Source organism: Xiphophorus hellerii, chromosome 24 (assembly GCF_003331165.1).
Source record: "Xiphophorus hellerii strain 12219 chromosome 24, Xiphophorus_hellerii-4.1, whole genome shotgun sequence".
Lineage (NCBI taxonomy): Eukaryota > Metazoa > Chordata > Actinopteri > Cyprinodontiformes > Poeciliidae > Xiphophorus > Xiphophorus hellerii.
The window spans coordinates 1,021,085-1,041,641 of record NC_045695.1 but is presented as its reverse complement, the minus strand read 5'-3'; the positions used below and the strand labels follow the sequence as shown (position 1 = coordinate 1,041,641).

Here is a 20,557-nt window from a genome sequence, read left to right as displayed (position 1 = left end):
AAGGCATAAAAACATTCAAATATGTATAAATTATTTGGAAATTAATAATAATAATAACTAAAGAAAATGATAATTTAGATATTAATTCCATACTGTTGGAATTAGGTCATGAATATAAAGACTGATACCATGTCTGTAGATATTTAGATGTATGAATAAATAAAACAGAGGTTAGATATTTATCTGTGCCTTGGTTGAGAAAAAAAACTTTTATCACATAATTTAATGTTGAAGATTCTTAAATAATTATATGTATAAATAAATAAACGAAGTCATAATACGAGTGAGGATATAGAGAATTGTCATTTTTACGGATTGAATTTGTTAAAATAATTTTTCAGCCTTTCCTTTCGTCAAATTTTGCATGAACTACTGCCCCCTGCTGGACCCGTTCAGTTCTGAAAGTGTGCCGTTGACGCGCAGCCCTACTAAGCACGTCGTGTTCCTTCTGGTCAATGTGACGGCCACGTTCTGGCTCCAGTGAACTCCACTGTAGTCATTTCTGACTTTCAAGGCGCTTTGCATTTACCATGGTTCAAAATTAAATGTATCGGGCGGACGAAACGCTGATTGGTCAGTTGCATTAAGCCAAACCTGTGATGAGCTTCCTAATTGGTTAATACCTGAGCCATGCTGTCAATATGCAAATAGTGCTCTATGCCGGTAAAAGCATGTTGTCTCCATCAGGATGGCCATTCATGTGTAGAAGAGACTAAAAAGCCCGGAGAGAGAGAGAGAGAGACAGAGAGAGAGCGAGAGCGAGAGAGAGAGAGAGCGCAGCTGCTTCACACCCGCACATCTCCTTTTTCTATCTAACTTCTCCTTTCACTTCCTAGTTGTTGGGAAGCCCAGTTTCTGCTCGACACTTTTTTCTCAGATCGATCACAGATCTTAACAAACCTCTTTTTGTTTTGGAGAGCTGAGCCACTTTGGGCTTGCATCTGGCTCAACCGGCGCGTCTCGGATTTTACCCACATACCAGAAATAACAACCAGCACCTCTGCAGATTTTAAAGAGTACCGAGTAGTGTGAAAGTACTGCGGGACTGCAGGCGAAGGTCCTGGAGAGTTCTGAGGTCGTGTTGCTGGCACTGAGGCGCACAGATGGTGTTTCTGTGGGATGCAAAATACGGTAGGCCTGCACAACTTCCAGCCGGGCTCCTTGTTCTTCACTTGGCAGAGAACAACTTAATAACCATCATTGACGACTCTCCACCCCCCAAAACATTGGACGTGTTTTTATGACTTCATCAGTCCAGGCTAGAAAAAAAAGGAACGATAAACTGCACTTTTGTGTTTTTGAGCCTAGAAATCCCGGTCCAAATTTTAAACCTGACAAATACGCTGAAAAGCGCTTCAAGCTCGGTTGAGGACGGCAACGTCTCAATCCGTCTGTTCAAAGAAATTCTGCTTTTGTTAATAACGCTCTAGTAGAAGATGAAGAAGTAACTTTTCTCTTTACTATCCTCACATATTTCAGACATTTTTGATGAAATTATTAGGTTCTAAAAATATCTTAAGTTGTCCCGAAGATTCAAAGTAAATGCAACTTGATGGTTGGATTCTAAAAGTTTAATGTAGATGTAAAAATTCTTTATACAAAATTAGCATTTTATTTTGTGTACCTTATTTAATTAAAATTTGTATTCATGCAATGCTTTTAGGTCTGCAGAGTTCAAGCCTGGATAATAAAGAATGTAGAAAACTAAGCATGATATAAAATTTTGAGTTATTCTGGGCACTCAAAATTTGAGTTTCTATTAATCATTTTAAGGGTATTTGTCCCATTATATTATGACTATAGAAAATGAGTCATAAACGTCCATATTTTAAAAAAATAGCTTTTTCTCTCTGTAAACAACATGCAATCATGTTTGAACTACACATATGACTTAGGCATTTTTTAAATATTACTGAAGAAATGAAACATTGTTCTGTAATGAGGATATACTGTAATGAGCATTTGATGAGTCCTGATTGAAATTCAGTTGATCAAAATTAGTTCATGTCAAAAAAAAAAAGCAGCCACACTTCAAATCAAAAAGTAATTCCGCTTAAACATCCTCTTCCACAGTTAATGAGCAGAATGCATAGAAAACTGCAGGGTTGTGTGTATGAACACTATTTCTTGTTGCCACAATAGCATGAGCAATTAAGACATGCAGTGAATAGTGAATGCAGAAGCAAAAATCTGAAGGAGGGGTTGATTTTGCCTTTAATAAGACAACTGCTGCTTAAAGCATCCAAGAGCTGCAACATAACTATTACATTTTACTGGAAATAATTTAAAAGTGAAAGTGAAGGGAAATATTACTGCTGCATGCAAACACATTTCAGTAGAAATGTTTCATATTTACAGCCCGGGTCTGTCCTCATTTGGCGGCTGAAGTCTCTGGATTCCAACGCTTTAAAAGTCTCAAACTCTTCTCGCACTTTAAAACTGAGTTATTTACAGGCTCCTGGGGGACTTATTCTGTACTGCGACTAAATCTTTAGAAAGGTTGGGATTTCTGGAAGCATTCAAGTACATTTGCTTAAATTAACAGATATTGATTATGAACATATACTTCTTTTTCCTTTAGTTCCTTGATCACACTCTTCAGTGTGGCTTGGTCAAAACCTACACTGACCCAAAGACTCAGTTTTGGTAAATAAATGCAAAAAGCCCACCGTTTTATATAACCGGCATAGATATGCCGCCTGCACCCTGCTCTTTGTAAATGGTGGCAAAATAAATTTGCGGTTTAGTCGAAAATGATTTATAGCAGCCCAGTACTGATTTTAAACTATGCATAGAGCTAAAGATTAGGGTAATGGTTTTGAGGCCTTCCAAACCCAAAGACCTGGAGCTTATTACCAGACTGATTGTCCCAATAATTGAGAAAGCTGTTCAGCAGTTGGAATCCCAAAAATGATTTTTTATTGATTGCTGAGAAAAATTTAAAAAAAAAAATGAAGCATGGCATTCTTAAAGAAATGTAAAAAAAAAAAAAAAAAATCTGATTTTTTTTTCAGTACTGATACTCCTACTTAATTTTTTTGTAATGAAAAAAACATTTTAAGTTAAATTTGCCAGGTTAATAAATCATTTAGCTTTACTGTGGGTCCTCATCCACCCCTGCATGTTACAGTTAGTTTTTATAGCTCTCACTATAGATATGAGCAAATTTAGGCGAGTTCCCTAAATGGCATTCATAATATGAATCTGTTACACCATATTCATACCTGTTGGCAAACAGGGAATTGTGAATTGCTCTGTAATAGTTTGTCAACGCTTAGAACGACCCAATATAGTTTAAATTATAAAAGTCCTCCAGTTATATTTATAGTAAAGAAAAAAAGCATGTTGATATTTGAGACTGAGGAAAGTTTTTTGTTTAAAAAAAAGTATTAACATGGGATATTTAAAAATTCTAAATATTATGAGGTTACAATTCTGCAATAAAAGATGACAATAACTTTTCAGGAGTCTTCACAGGGGTTCTAATTAGCAACTGAGGTAATGCTGTCACCAACTACTTCCTCTCCTTCTCCTGCTATTAACTTGTTGCATGTCATTAACATAGGAACTACTCCTGCATCAGTTATTTAGTTTATTTTTGGTGTACGTGCTCCGTCTTCTCAAACCCTCAGTCAGTCGTAGCAGATGGTCGCTCGTACTGAGCCGGGTTCTGGTTCTGCTGGAGGTTTCTTCCTGATAAAGGAGACTTTTTCCTTTCCACTGTCGCTACATGCACTTTACAGCTGAGGGATTGCTGTAAAGTCAATGACAACGCAAGAGATTGTCTACTGTCGCTACGTGCTCATCCAGGAGGAGTGAATGCTTCAAGTCAATGATTGATTTTGAATAATAAATTGCACCTAATTCACTGTTTGTTAATTAGGAACAAGTGGAATGTGTGTGGCAGAACTGAAATGTATTTTTTGTAATGTGCCTTCGGAACATTACAAAAAATGTTGTTTCACAACAAAACATTTGTTGTGAAATGGCACTGTATAAATCAACTGAATTCAGATGTTCATACCATCTAAAATTCAGTGATTTTTAAATTAATACAAAAATTACTGGTAAAGTGTTTGCTAAATGTTTTAAATAATAGAAAAATCACTTTTTTAAAGAATTTATTTGTTTTCAATATTATTGTATGTGTATATCTGTAGTATGACTCATGCCACCATGTTCATTTTCTCCCAGATCCAGCCCCTGGTAGGCGATACACTCCCCCCTCCACTTCCCTTGCCTCGGGGGGGAAAATGGCCGAGGCTTTGCCTCTAGGAGCCCAGGAGGCTGGTGGAGGGGCCACCGTGATGGGCAAGTTCCGCATAGCGGACCACAGCATGGCTGAAGTACAGCAACAAACTCTTCAATAATTGAAGTGCTTTGACTTATAATCAAAAACAAAAAATGTGATGCCCTTTTTCATCTTTGTAGGTGATTTCTGATCATCCAGGAGAGCTGGTAAAAACTGACAGCCCAAATTTCCTCTGCTCTGTCCTGCCCACTCACTGGAGGTGTAACAAGACTCTTCCCATTGCTTTTAAGGTGTGTACTAAAAATTTTTTATTGGCACTGCATATATATGTAAGTGTGTGTTTGTGAGTTTATTTCACATGTGTGTTCCTAATCCTCCTAATAATAGGTCTTCACACACTTATTTTGTTTAGTTGCTGGGGTTTGGATCAGAAAGAGTAAACCCTCACTGAAATGTATTTGCGCTGGATCCTTTGTTTTTTGCCCTTATAGTAACTCTCCAACCTGAAGTTCATATGTTAAAATCATTACAGTGGACCCCCACCTATTTCCAGTTCAGTTTGAAGCTTTTTTCATTCAGTACTATTTAAAATATTTGAAAGCTTGGGAAACTTGAAATATCTATACCCCTTCAATGGAGAGAAGGAAGACTGTGAATGTTGATTATTATAACCCTAACCCTAACCCAGTGCTAAGCTGGTTTCCATTTTTTCTATCAATATTAAGGTATATTTAGTGTTTGAACTATTAAAATAGGTGGTTATTGTTTTAGAGGAGATCTCCAGAATTCACAGACTAAAGCTATTTTCTAACTGGGAGTCCACTGTACATTCATTAACATAAACATCAACCAAAAAACTGTTTATGATGGATTTAATTCTTTATTGGACTGTGTTAAAAATATTTTGTCTTTTTTTTAAGGACTAAATTTATGGACTGTGATCTTTAGCAGAAATATATTAATATAATTTACTGCTAATAAAAAAGTGATAATATCTCCAACATTTTTTATCTGTATTTCAACATCTTAGTCTAAGATGTCCTATTTCAACATCTTAGTCCACCAGACAGTGTGCTTTCATTCTGAAAGCTCACTGTCTGGTGTTTTATTTGTTTCCAGGGTATTCACTCACATGTGAATGTATGGTAGGAAGCTTTTCTCCTCTTTCAGACTCAGTGCATTTATGGAACAGCATCTCTAAGCTGCAGAACACACAGCAGATTGATTTATTGAGTTTTATGCATTAGCCTTCCCACACGCATTTCTCTGCTTGTTTGTGAATTTGGAACATAATGCATCATTATGGAGCATAATGAGTGGCTGTAGCTACATCTTACTGAAAATGGATGTAATGCACATATAATGCACATTTCATGCACACCCATAAAAGCGCCTATCTAAATGTATGTTATAGCACAAATATGATCGATATGCAGACAGGTATTTCATAATTTTTTCTACAGATATCTGCACATTCTAAATTCTGTTGCTTTTTTTTTTTTGCTTGATTTTTCAGTTTTTTACTGCCCTTATTTATTTATTTTTGACAACTCAATGCAAACATCAACATGTGATTATTGAAGTACATTACAATCAATGTTTAACTCACAGATTAATGGCAGCTTGTCAGTCAACACAGGTTGCAGTTGTTTGCTTAGAGAGCCCAATGTGAGAAGAGAAACCATCCATAGTACTATATCTATCCCGGACATTTGCACAGCAATGGTAGATTAGCGTTTTTATGGAAATAAGCCTTGCTGGGGCTCAATAACAGCAGGTGTTAAAGACAAGAATGGGCACTAAAGCCCTCATTTTACATTTTCTAAAGTATTCACATCCATTAACTTTTTTGGATTTTGTCCTATCCGAAACACAAACCTTAATTGATTTCAGGATGTGATAAAATGGCACAAAGCAGTGCGTCATTGTGAAGTGTGTGATTGTATGAAAAATGCTCTATAAAAAGTTTGATCAGTCCATTAATTTGGCTGGACTTTGGCTAGGCCATTGTAACACATGAATCTATTCATCATAAACATCTGTTGTCCTGCTGGAAGGTGCTGGAAGTGTTCTACAGCCTGTAACCTTTTTTCTTTCAAGTTTTTACTCGATTTAGCCCCATCCATCTTCCTGTCAACTCTTACCATGCTCTTACTAAGCTGCTGTATTCAGGGTGATGTAAAGTGTTAGTTTTTCTTTACATGTTGCCAATTATTCAATTTTGATCTCATCTGACCATAGCACCTTCCTCCACATGTTTGCCATTTCTCCATCTGAGCGGTAAATTCTCCACAGCTCCTCCAGAGTTACCACAATTCTGTTGGCTGTTGCTTCGCTACATCTTTATTTTCCATCCTCTTCACAATCATGTCACACCATGTGTTGGTCTTTCAAGATGACCAACACGGAGAATTAATATTAACCCTCTAATTACATGGTTAATTGAGGAGCCATTTTGTGATGACTTCATGAAGGCAAAGTTTCAGAAAGAGCAGGAGTTTTTAAAGTAATAGAGACCCAATTTCAAGGCAAAATTTCTTTTAAATCACATTTGATATGAATAGCATTTTTGAAAGAGCTGAAGTTAACATTGTTACTTGATTGTGCTATAGAGTGGCACTGTATACCTGGAAAGTACTCCGCCTTTAATACTTTGGGATGACTTCAAGAGACTTATAGATGTGTCAGTCTGTACCAAGCAGGACCCGCACAACTGAAGTGTCTATCTAAATGGTGTGATACATTTAAGCAGAGCTAATGGGTGATCAATAAGAACCAAAGGTTTCATTAATAGCATTAGAATGTTAGCCTTTAAGTTTTAACTTTCAGAACTTTTATGCATTTCCCAGTAAGTAGAATAAAATTGTATATAAAGCTAAAAATAATTTCATTTTATTTTGTACTAGGGTCTAACAAGACAAAAGTTTCTAGACTGTCATAATTTTGTTTGGTGTTCGTCCAGTTAGTGACCCTGGGTGATATTCCTGATGGTACTTTGGTAACTGTGATGGCTGGAAACGATGAGAACTATTCAGCAGAGCTTCGCAATGCCACCGCAGTCATCAAGAATCAAGTGGCCCGATTCAATGACCTGCGATTTGTCGGCCGCAGCGGGAGAGGTATGGATACATGACACAGAACATGAAATACTAGGGAGAGTCTGTGGGTTCTTCTTGTCTCACCATGGTTGAATTTTAATGGACACGTTTTGAACAGGCACTTAGTGCTGAATGGATAAAATAGGGGAAGTACATGTGAATAAGAACAGCATTCATTCAACTTCCTCCTAACACTTCATTTAGTATCAACCTGCCTCTGCCAAGCCACGCCCTCCCCATTTCTGTCTCTAACGGAAACACTGGACCACAGTTACTCTAAATCAGCCATAGGCAAATGTCCCTACCTATCTATTTAAAACAGCACTCCTGAGTACACAAATTCCTTCTGCACTTCCACACATTTAGTAATGTTGAAAGCTGTGCTTAGTCTTTTGCCCTGTTGAAAATATAGACACAACTGTCAGAACTTTATTGAGGGATTTCACAGTACTGCAGAAAAAATCATTAATGCACTTTTAGTTAAAAGCAACATTGCGGTGGTTGAATTCCCAGCTTTACTACAGGCCACAAAGATAAAAGTTAAAGATCTGGATCACTTCACAACTGCAACTCACTTGAAAACAGAATTGCTGCAGGTAGTTGAACAGCAAAATGTGATTCTGATATGTAGCAAAATCATTACTTGATTGTGTAATTCTCTGACATTTTGGTATTCTTTATTTTACTGAACTCAGGGTGTGTTGTGCAAATTTCAGATTTTATTGGGATTTTGTGGGACCAACACAAAATAGAAGAAAAAATAACTACCGTAATAGTCTTAAATATTATGTACAAATAAATATAAGAATAGAGCGATGTGCATTTGTATTATCTTTAATAGTCCAAATAATTGGCTTCAGAAGGCTCCCTAGTTGCACTCTGTAAATCATATTTTTAGCTTTCATAGAAGGGTATATATATATATATATACTGTATATATATATACAGTATATACAGTACAGACCAAAAGTTTGGACACACCTTTTAGTTCAATGAGTTTCCTTTATTTTCATGACTATTGTCATTGTAGATTCACACTGAAGGCATCAAAACTATGAATAACACGTGGAAATATGCACTAAACAAAAAAGTGTAAAACAACTGAAAATACCCCTTATATTCTAGTTGCTTCAAAATAGCAACCTTTTGCTGTGATTACTGCTTTGCACACACTCTGCATTTTCTTGATGAGCTTCAAGAGGTAGTCACCTGAAATGGTTTTCACTTCATAGGTGTGCCCTGTCAGGTTAATAAGTGCGATTTCTTGCCTTATAAATAGTCATGAAAATAAAGAAAACCTATTGAATTAGAAGGTGTGTCCAAACTTTTGGTGTTTGTAATACTTAATGTTACAAAATGTAAAAACCTTCAAGCGGTGTGGATGAAAACGTTTACAACAACAAACAGAGAAGTTTGTTATAGTTTGATACATTTTCTTCATAACAAACACTTAGCAACCTTTTGAGCTTGATTTGTTTACCTAAAATGTACAATTCCTTAAAATAAAGAATTAACTCAGTTTTTGTAAAGAAAAAATAACAGTTAATGAAATCCACAAAGTTCTTAATGTACTCAATGCTACACTAATCTGTGCGTATCTCTGTGTGTCATTTGTGACAAGTTTTCAGTCTTTCTTATAGTTCCTCTTTTAAACAGAACACTTATTATTTTGTTTTGCAATATCTGAGTACTAAGCCAAAGACAGAGCTTAGTTCATCTCCTCCAAAAATCAGACACAATAGCTTTGGCAGTTATTTCTCTTCCTGTCTGTCAGACTGTATGTAAACTCTGAATGAACTTATAGTTTCTCCAAATTATATTTTCATATTTCTATGGATTGGTTTCTGTACAGTAATGAATGTGCAGTATATACTGTGTTAAAGTATGTAGTGTAGAATAAATGACTAAATGGAGGAATAGACTTTTTAGGTGCCACCTTGTGGCCATTATTAAATTTGCTCATGGAGTTGAAAAATAACATGAGGCTTTAAAGCTGTTTTGTAATCCTACAGCACGGATACTGGAACTTGTAACAGTGTTTATGAATAACTTCAATTCTAAAATGTATGACATGCCTTTGTAATTACCAAACCTGGTTACATTCAAGTGGATACCAAATCTAAAGGAATTACTCTTATATTTTACCTTTCCTGTCTCTATTCTTTCCCCATGGTTGCCTTGTTTACCCTCTTCAGGAAAAAGTTTCACTCTCACGATCACGGTGTTCACCAACCCTCCCCAAGTGGCTACATATCAAAGAGCTATCAAAATCACAGTGGATGGTCCCAGAGAGCCACGACGTGAGTAATCCTGACATACTTACATAAATATATCTAAGTAGGGGTGGATCAATTGCAGTTTTTTGAACAATAGCCAGTCACCAATCTAAAAAGCCTGGCCGGCCGATTCGATTTTGGCCAGTATAACTTTTTTTGTCCGAAATGTCACTAAATATGGCAAGAAAGTTGCTGAGTTCACAACAGTGGGGTGAATATTGTTAAATGCAAACATGCAGATATAATCTGGTGGGCCTGTCTGTCAGTCAGACCTCTCACAGGAGAGCAGAAGAGGACAGTGGTTGATTATTAGACCTTTGCTGAGTTAGATAAGATTGGGGAATAGGGTCAGCTTCATGTGCAAGTATCAGCCGATCACCGATCTCCTAAAAGTAAGAAAATTGGTGCAGAGTTTGATGAGTGTTTCTATCATCTGTCAGGAGTAAACATTTAGTAGCAAATTAAGGGTGAATGGTGACAAAACCAGAAAAATAAAAATAAGAGACTGTGCAGTAAGGGCAAATTTACAAAATAATAATAATAATAATAATAATAATAATAATAATAATAATAATAATAATAATAATAATAATACTGTACAATTATTAAAGGTTATTAAAGATTACAGATCCTCAGCACCCACACTGTAAAAACATTTGAAGTTAGTTTACCTTGAAAATAAACATTCACCTGCTGCCTTAAAGATGCATGTAAACTAGAAAATAGTTTTTTAACTCAGAAATTACAGTTCCTCAAGTATATTTAACAAGAGGCAAGTTGCCAAAGCAGTTTCTCAAGTTCTAATAGATCATTAGTCTTGAATTGTGACTAATGATTCAAAACTGGTTGAACTGCATTCAAAATTATATTATTTCACAAAATAATTACAAGAAAACTGTCCTGATCTATTGAAGCACATATTGCTGTATAATTTTCACTCATATTGTCAACATAAAATAACTAATATTAAGTTAGAAAAATTTTAAGTCTTGATTCAATGTTTTATTAAACATTACTCTGAATTCTGCTCAAAAACATTTTTTCAACAGATCCTAAATAATGTGAGATTACATTGTTCTAAACCATTGCAATCTGACAGTTGCATCAACATGAATGCTTTAATAACACACAAGAGGCACCTCAAAGTATCACCATCACTCATGGTTCAACACAGGACACATAAATGTGCAACATTATAAGTATAAAATAGCCCTATAATCTTGTACGAATGAAAAACTACAGAAGAGGTACAAAACTTTCCCCATTAGCAAGTCACAACTTTCCCACACCCAGACTAAAAACATGGATCACACAAAAAGTGGATCACTTTGAAGATATCCAAGAAAAAACAAGCATCACACATTGTGGGACACACACTCAGTCAGCTTTAGCCCTCGGCTTAATCCATCACCATTCCATAAACATTAAAACACACATACTGTTTTTAAACAACTCTGGTTGTTTAAAAACAGGGTATATATATATTACCCTGTTTTAAGCATATGTAATATATGCTTAGTATATATTCTATACTAAGCATATTACATTATGCTTAGTATAATAAGCATAATAGTATAATAAAGATACTAAGATACTAAGCATAGTATAATAAATATACTAAGCATGTTAAATTTAGCATACTTGAAGCCACACTAATCATCAGTATACTTGAAGTATGTCATTTTAGAAAAACTAATTTTGTGTATTTTAATAGTAATAGAAAATCACAATTTAAAGTGTACTCAGTGTACTATCACATACTTTTTTGGAACAACTAATGGTATGGCTTGCATACTTTTGTAATCCTACAGCACGTCTACTGGAACTTGTAACAGTGTTTATGAATAACTTCAATTCTAAAATGTATGACATGCCTTTGTAATTACCAAACCTGGTTACATTCAAGTGGATACCAAATCTAATTCAAATTATACTATTTACATAATATAAGCATGCTTGATTAGTTTATCTTAAATGTACTATTTTTGTGATCAGATTACATTTAAAACATATTTAGAATGTCTTCTAAGTTTATAAGCATTACATATGTTATATATTAGTAGTGTGATCATAGTATGCTCCAACTACACTTTTGGTTTATTATAATTGCTAGTGAAGTACACTCTTCAGTTCCTTATCAATGTCTTTTATTATTTTGCTTTGTCACTTTGTACATTACATGCTTCATACATACACACATACTGCAAACATATCAGGCTACAGTACACAGAAAGATCAATTACAACACACCTTCCAGCTGAGAAAGATTACACTGTGTACTCAATATATTCACATTTTTCAAGAGTACATTGCCAATATACTATCAGAGAATTGTACAAATTGGCAATATATTAAAAGTTTACAGACAACATGCTTATGAAAATTAGCACAATAAAACAACAGGTACACTTTAGAGGAAATGTGAAAAATATTTCCCCAAGGACACAGTATTGTTTTAATACAATGAGACAGTATTCCAGTATTACTGCAGACAAACTGACATTTCTCCTTCCTAAGAACAGTGAGGATCAACGACAGAACCAGTCACTGAACTTTACAGAAATCTATAAAAAAATAAAATAAAACAATAAAGCAATTAAACAGAGAAAGCACTTGTATTTTAAAGAGTACAGTAAAACGGCAAATAAAAAAGTACGACTTACAATTTAAAAACGTTGTGTGACATCATCAGAAATGATGATGATTGGGACCGGATGCCTGGAGTGGATAAACATTTCTGGGTGTCTTCTTTGCCTGTTTATGTTAAAGTAGAGACAATAGTCAGTAATATCATAAAATCAGTTGATGTTGGCATTAACTATAAAGTTGTTTTAAGTGTGGACTTAAGGGAGATAGACTACCTTAAAGGGAAACTACCTTAAAATCTTTCCATCCATGATCCGATCCTTGCAGGGTGGTGAGGGGGGCTGGTAGTTCCCATCTCCAGGAGTCATCAGATGAGAGGCAGGGTTGAATTCTAGCTTGAATTTGCCAAAACTAACTATTATCAAGGCTGTCTCTTGTTTTAAGGCAATACTATGGAAGTAAAAATGGCGACTTTAAAGAGCGTCCCTTATCTTCCCTGGCTTCACGGTGATGCTGTTCTTCTTTTTATGGCGCTATTCTAAAAAGGACAAACAAAAAAAAAAAAACTGAAAGTGTGCATTACCCCCACCATCTAGTCTGGAGTGAGAACTGGAGGTAATGCCGTTCACTAATACATCATATATCTGAAAATGGATTATGTAAAAAAAAAATAGCTTTTATGTTTTAGTTAAAAAACTGAAAACAACAGATCATATTCAGAGAGATATAAAACTGAAGATACCTGCTACATTTGCATTTGTTTTTGTTGTAGAACCTCTGTCACTATAAAATGTTTGATGTTTTGAGGCATGAACACATTATTCCACTACAAGGATTGTTAATTTTTTTTATTCTTTGCCATTTTAACAAAGTAGTAAAAGATTATTAAGGCACATAAAAAGACATACTTTATTAGCCTAAAGTATACAGTGAGATGTAAATTAAAACATACTGAAATTTCAGTATATTCTTTAATCTTTAAAAGCATATTGTTTTATTGGTACACTTGAGCAAATACATATTTTGCTCACTTAAAGTATACTTTAATATACTGTATTTCTTAAAAGTGTATTTTGGTACAATTACATTTAAGTGTGTTTAAAGTTATGTTAAAATTGGTACAAGCATGCTGTTAGTATACTCTGTATGTATTTATATGTAGTACACTTAATACTTAGTATACTTAAAATGTACTTACACAAATGTAAGTATGTTTGAAATATACTAAATTATATATTTTTTTCACAGCATTAATGCTGTATCACTAACATGAGTGAGAGATACAGGTTTTATCGAGAGAAAAAAAAAATAGTATTGTGTCAGATTACAAGTGAACCTTGTTTTGTTGACCGATCTAAAAAGAGAACCTTTGTGTTTTGGCCTCCAGGTCATCGTCAGAAGCTGGACGAGGTCAAACCTGGCTCATTGGCTTTCTCTGAGAGGCTTACAGAGCTGGAACAGCTGAGAAGGAGCTCTATCAGAGTAACACCTCCTCATAATCATCATCATCATCATCAGCAATCTGCAAACAGCCACCAATCTGCAGTCCTCACTTCAGCAACATTTTCTAGCCCTCCACACTCTGGACTAACAGCTGGTAAGAGAGTAAAACTGAGTGTGCACTGCAGCACTTCATCAAACTAAAGATTGGATCTGAAAATATTCAGATTGAAGTTATTCTATTTCAATAAAAGATTTGTTTGTTTGAAGGTTTTTTCAATTTGTTATTCCTGACAGCATGGCGAGGTGCTTCTTCTATACAATTGACAACCAGGATATCTGAAAACAGCTATATTTCCCAGAATATTTGCTGTGACTACTCTGTAATCAGGACAAATAATTGTGCTTTAATCCAAATAGCAAAAATTAATGCAGACCCTGGTTTGCAGGGATGAGACCACAACCAAATAGATTAAATCTATGAATACTCAAGACCTCCTATAAAAATGTGTGACTGCCTAATATAATTGCTCAAACACCAAATATACCTTATCATGCATCAATACACACAATGAAAACTGTCATAACTCTTCCACAGAAGCTAATATCCACGTTTTTCTTATCTCTAATGGAGGAGAGCAGCCAATTAGTGGCAAGGAAAATAAAACTTGCTGCATTGACTGCTTTGCAAAAGGCAGCCAAACGCAAATGAGGTCGCATTACACCTAGGTATTTCAGCTTCCCAAGCTGCATTTCTTTTTTTTTTTTTTTTTACCCCTCCAGGGGGTCTTTTGTGGGCTCTAGTGTCCCTTATTTGATAGTAGGCTGACAGAAAACGGGGAAGGAGAGGGGGGAAGACATGCGGCAAATGTCGTCGGGTCCGGGAGTCGAACCCGCGACGGCCGCGTCGAGGACTCAAGGCCTCCAAATACGGGTCGCGCTAGCCACTACGCCACCGCGGCACGCCCTGCATTTCCTTTTAACTATTTCATGTATGCTCTACAAAAAACATTGTGAATAAGAATATTTTCTGCAAATAATTTGGAGTCACATTCAACAGAAGTCTAAATTTTCGCAAATAGGTGAATCCATGAATATTAAACTGCGAATAGGTGAGGGCCCACTGTATTAATGGATTTTCTGGATACTATTTTAGATATGCTATTCAGGTGTTTGAAAGACTAAAAATTTCTCTGGTTCAACTCCATGGGATTCTGCTGCTAAGACATCGTTATAAACATTTTGGGATTTATTCCAACCAGATGGTATAGGCGAAAAAAAGCAGTCCAGTAACACGTTCTCGATTTCAAGTTGACTATTCTTCATTCTGAGACACCACCTCCCCACTGAATACATCGATGGAGAGGTAGCATAAGAGTCTAATTTTAGACCCCTATTTTTTTAGAATTCTGCTATAATTCAAGCCTGTACAATAACAGTGGCTAATGAAGTACATAATTGGTTAGAAATTCAAATATTGTGGGAATAACACTCAGAAGGAAATACTGCACAATATCCAGTCAAAGTCATTGTCACAATATTAATGAGTGCAATCACAAACACAATTAATAAGGAGCGGTTTGATGCAATATTTGGTACATTATATCTTTTCAGGAGAGCCATGCATTCAAACTGAAATTACCTTTAGTCACTTTGAGCCCAAACATTATGTAGATGTTAGAATCAGAATTCCTTTTATTGTCATTGTACACAAACAGAAGCACAATGAAATTTTAAATATTTAGTAAGTGGCTAAAAGATGCTAATCCTTAGGGATATGGACATCATGTTGATGGAAAAGAAAAAAAATGTATGAATCACAATGGTTATTATACTATTCAAGAATAATTTCTCTTATTCTGATATCATCCAGCTCTGCTACCTAAACCATTTAATTCATTTCTGTTTGCCTCAGATTCCAGACAGATACAGTCTTCTCCATCCTGGTCCTATGATCAGTCTTATCCCTACCTTGGCCAGATAACTACTCCCACTGTTCACACAACTGCTCCACTTTCACCTGGTCGCTCTTCTCTTGGTGACCTGTCCTCAAGACTCACAGGTAAAACATCAACATACACCATAAGCATATATGAGGCTCAACCAGATGATATTCTGTGACATTTGTTTTCCCTCAGGTCCTGACCTTACAGCCTTTGGTGACCCCAGGATGGCTTTGGAGCGGCCTTTTAGCTCCCTTCCCTCCCTGCCCGACTCTCGTTTCTCTAACCCTCGGGTGCACTATCCTCCTACAGGAGCTGCATTCACATACACGCCAACCCATAATCCAGTCTCTAATGGTGCCATAAGCATCACTATGGCGACAGCCATGGCAACCACCCAAACAGGACGGTACCATACATATTTGCCTCCACCGTATCCTGCAAACACCCCTCACCAAACTCAGAATGGGCCGTTCCAGTCTACTTCATCTCCATACCACCTGTACTACTCAGCCACCACCGGCTCATACCAGTTCTCTATGATGGCCGGGGGAGGAGGCGGCAGTGACTCACATTCTCCACCTCGTATCCTCCCCCCTTGTACCACTGCATCCACAGGTTCTTCTCTTCTACACCCTTCTTTGCCTAATCAGAATGAGGGAGTGGGTGTGGAGGTGGAATCCAGCCACAGTAGCTCACCAACAAACATGGTTGCTGCTGAAGCTGTATGGAGACCATATTGAGTCACCTGAGACAGTGATAACAGATTTTTCTACTCTTATCACAGCAATGCTGCTAAGAGTAGACTCACCTGAAATGAGTATATTTTATATGACAACTCAAGGACTATGCGAGTCTTATCTTTACATCATTTAAGTTGTTTGACAGTGGCGGTTCTAGACTAGATTTACCGGCAGGGGGTGGAGCAGTTCTTTTTTATTGAGGCACAGTACAAAACAATAAAAAAAAAAAAAACAGGGCAATATTTCATAAGTTAAGTAAGCTACAAAGCCATTTGGTTCTGTGGATCAAGGGATCAAGCTGATGAAATGAAATAACAGATGAAAACTGTTATTCTATCTCAATGCAGCTGAAACTAAAAGAGCAACACTTTAAAGCCGCAGTATGAAATTTTTATTAAATTTTTTTTTTTAACATATTTGTTGAAGCTGTCACCATGTCGTGGTATGAGGCAGAGAATCAGTGAAAAAAAAATCTAGCTCCTCTGCCTTCTCCCAGTGCTAACTAGAACAACCAATCAGAGCCCGGAGGTGGGGGTTAGCGCTGTCATTCACAGTGTCCTGTGGTGCTGCCAGCTTTTACCAACAGATTCTGTTGTGAGTGCTCAGGCTAGTTAGCATAGCAGCGGCTAAAATCGTTTTTCTGTAACAGTAAGTTGTTTCTCCGCCATTAACACATTTAGCAGCGAGTACATGAGGATTAGTGGTGGCACCAAGACCCTCCTCCTGGCTCTGATTGGTTGTTTTTGGTCGGGAGCAGCTCAGGGAGGAAGATTGATCTTTAGGCAGATTATATGTCTCGTACTGTTAAGATATGGTGACAGTTTAAACAATTGTGTAAAAAACATGTTATTTATAAACGGTATATACTGCAACTTTAATTATTAATTCATTGTTAAAATAAAACAAGGAAACCAATGTAATTGGCCCAACATAGCAATAGCTGCCTTTCCGTTAACCATATAATTGCGCAAATTATACAGCTAATGGACAATTTGTGCAATTATCTGTTAAGCGAATTCACAAAATTCACATAACACAATTTTGTAAATTCCACTTTATCTCATGAAATCTCAAGACATTACCAGTAATATTGTTTTCTTAAAAATGCATCCAATTTTTAAAAAAACAAAAAAACTAACGTTTTTCGATAAAAAGCATTTGTGCTAGGATGAAGTGGTTTTTCGGCCGTATTGAAACACTTTTTTCACATCACAAGAGTAATGAGCAGGATGTTACTACTGGCGAAAACCAGAAGAAGACAGGAAGTAGTAGAAGGATGATGGTTTGTTTTTTTGGGGGGGTAGGAGGGGTGGACAATGTGCAGCTGGCTCCACCAAAACTCTCACAGCATCTCAAATTTTATAAAAGTTGTGTGGCATTAGAACGTGTTGAATCTTTGCTGTAAAATGACTAACTACAATTTCCCCAAAATGCCGTCTATGTAGTCTCATATCATCATAAATTGATTTAGTATTATCACTTTATTACAGAGGTCATAACAGGGTTCAGGACTTTCTGCAGGGGCACTGGCCCTTGTTTGTCCCTGTTGTTTGACAGATTGAAAAAAGCCAGTTTTCACCCTGTCAAATTGGAATTGGATAAGCTATTCAATCTTTATGGCCTCCTGATTTTTGCACCAGATACACAAAATAACTTTATCTCGTGAAATCTCCAAACATTACCGGTAATGTATTGTTTTCTTTTTGTTTTCTTAAAAAAGCCGTGACCTGTTGAGTAAGCTGTTCATTTTCTGTAGGGTTTACAAAATGTTACTGAACCACAAGTATGTAGATTTTGGTATCATTTCTAGTGAATGTAATTCCAATTGGTTTCACACTAGGACTGTGCGAATGCAGATCACCAACAGTACAGCATGTGTTTTTATACCAATGAAGAAACGTGTCAGTTTGTGCAACTTACTCACTAAATGACTTGTTTTACATTTTTGCTCAGAAAGGAGCTTTACTTCACAAATGAATGGGATTCAGTGTCTCAGATCTGGACACATACACTTAGAGTCAGAGGTAAAAAGTCAAAGGTAAAAGGCATTGGTTCTATACATTGGATGCCAATTAAAGAGTTGGAAAGTATGCAGACATTTATTTTATGTTAGCTAACTTGAATTTAACACTTTAATCGGTTTCATATTTCTGCAAAAATGCAATAGAGTAGCAAAGTGAAGTCCTTCCAAAAAAATAAGGGCTACTAGTATTAATCTTATTTTCAAAGGCCATATTTTAGTGCATCAGATGCATATTGTATTTTCCAGGCTGAATGACACTCATTACACCTTTGTGTAATCAATCATATTTATTCTTCTTTTGATTGCCACTGCAGATTATAATCCCCCATTTCATGCTAAGCCAAGCATCTTCTTCTGTCACATTGACTTTGCATGTCCTCTTTCACTTTACCCATTAATCTTCTCTGCAGCCTTTTCTTCATCACCAGCAGCTCCATGTTTAACATCTGTTGTCCAAGAAATGCACCAAGCCCTCTGCACATGTCCAGGCTCCATCAGTCTTGCCTCCAGCTGGCTGTCCTTTGGATTTTCCCTTCTGACCATTTTGTTTGCTCTGAATGGAACTCTTAAAATTATAGTGTCTTCACCTACAAATCGTTGTCCTATGTTTTTATTGGGTCCTTCATCTCCCAACATCACAGCAATGGATTCATTATGCAGTTATTCCCAAAAGATTTGATCCTTACGCACATTTTATAAACTTCACTGCTTGACTCTTGTTATAGCTTATTGTCAGGTGTCTGGTATTCTGAAGTTTAATAATAAACATTTCATAAACCATAAGCTGTTAATGACAAGTGAATCAAGTTTATGCAAACTGTTGATGTTTCCTTTTTTTATGACCACTGCATTGTCCCAGTGTTCTGACTATCTGTGCTAACATGTCAAATTTTCTATTAATAGCTATTGTCGGTGCTACCTTTCGAAAACCGCTAATCATACTTACATACAAAAGACCTTAGCAGTTAGTGCCAATGTTAAATACTGATTTCCCATTATTATATTTAAGGGAATGGATTTGCACTTAACCAGGATAAGTAGAATTTGAAAAAAATATGTGAATGACATTTTTCTAAAAGCATCTGAATCCCTTGTTTAAGAACACCTTGTGTAAATGCACTTAAAACATTCTTGAGAATAGCGTACCTGTTTTATCATGTAAAGCTGGTACTAAAACCCCATTAGAAATCCTACCTTCACAAAATACACATGGTAGCACATGTTGATCTACCAAAACTCCAGCAAAATATCCTACCTGGTAATGAAATGTGTGGGTAGCACATTTTGCTACAGTACATTCCTTCATTTGAATATCATTATTAAATACAGAGGTAGCACATGCTGATGCATCAAAACGCCTTCATCAGAATATCCTACCTGGTAAATGTGTGGGTAGAGCATAGCAGTGCATTAAGACCCTGCATCAGAATATCCTACCTTTTTAAAAATATTTTAAATGCAGAGGTGTTTCAATGAATGAAACAGCATCAGACAGCGGAAACAAGTTGTTATTGAAATTAAATAAGACATCTACAAATACAGATCTCTGCAAACTCTTTTTTGTACATTAATACATTGTATGACAGTCTATCAAATGAAGCAGTCAAATTGTGTCCACCAAACGTCACAGGCCACTGTGCACCTGAAATGATAGGGTATCTTAATATACACTATACCGTAGAAATACATAGCTTCAATCCCACATAATATCGCTACCAACATGCTCTATTTAGCAGTTGAATTAAAAAAAAGTATTATTAAATTAACATTTTTTAAAGTATAGGGACAACATAGCCCACAAAAACAACGTACTTTGTCCTGATTCACGTGGTTGACGCCAAGCAATGACTTTCTTGTTTACAGTATGCAGTACAGTAAGGACATTGCAGACAGCAAACTAATCATTTACAAATATGTTTACAAGCTGCCTTAAAAAATGCATAATACAACAGCTTACAAAAGACAGGTACAAAATAAATTAGATAAAGCTTACCTTAATCTTCAATGGAATAAAACAGACGAAAGAAAACCTCCACAGATAGGATGTATAAATAAATCTGTTGAGTAAGCAGTATGTGACACCGACTTGCGCATACGCATTGCCACAAGGTAGGACGGATTGATGGGTAGCAGATAGTTAGAACAGCTGTTTGTTTTAAAAAAAAAAAAACCTTGCCTACACACAATGGCATTATT

General features: G+C 36.1%; 1 protein-coding gene and 1 long non-coding RNA gene across 2 annotated transcripts in view; one reads left to right on the top strand and one right to left on the bottom strand.

The window, feature by feature from the left end:
- Positions 1 to 7,208, bottom strand: part of LOC116715856 (uncharacterized) — a 23,041-nt gene extending 15,833 nt beyond the window's left edge. The window contains exons 1-2 of the long non-coding RNA XR_004338269.1: positions 6,687 to 7,208; positions 5,801 to 5,802 (exon numbers count right to left, since the gene is read on the bottom strand). This is a non-coding gene — a long non-coding RNA (uncharacterized LOC116715856). The remainder of the gene's footprint in view (positions 1 to 5,800; positions 5,803 to 6,686) is intronic.
- Positions 740 to 20,557, top strand: runx1 (RUNX family transcription factor 1). The gene is made up of 8 exons (XM_032556563.1): positions 740 to 1,131; positions 4,195 to 4,346; positions 4,432 to 4,542; positions 7,215 to 7,371; positions 9,546 to 9,650; positions 13,600 to 13,809; positions 15,568 to 15,714; positions 15,791 to 20,557. Exons 1-8 carry the CDS (start codon positions 1,104 to 1,106, stop codon positions 16,336 to 16,338), a joined length of 1,458 nt encoding a protein of 485 aa, XP_032412454.1. The 5' UTR covers positions 740 to 1,103; the 3' UTR covers positions 16,339 to 20,557.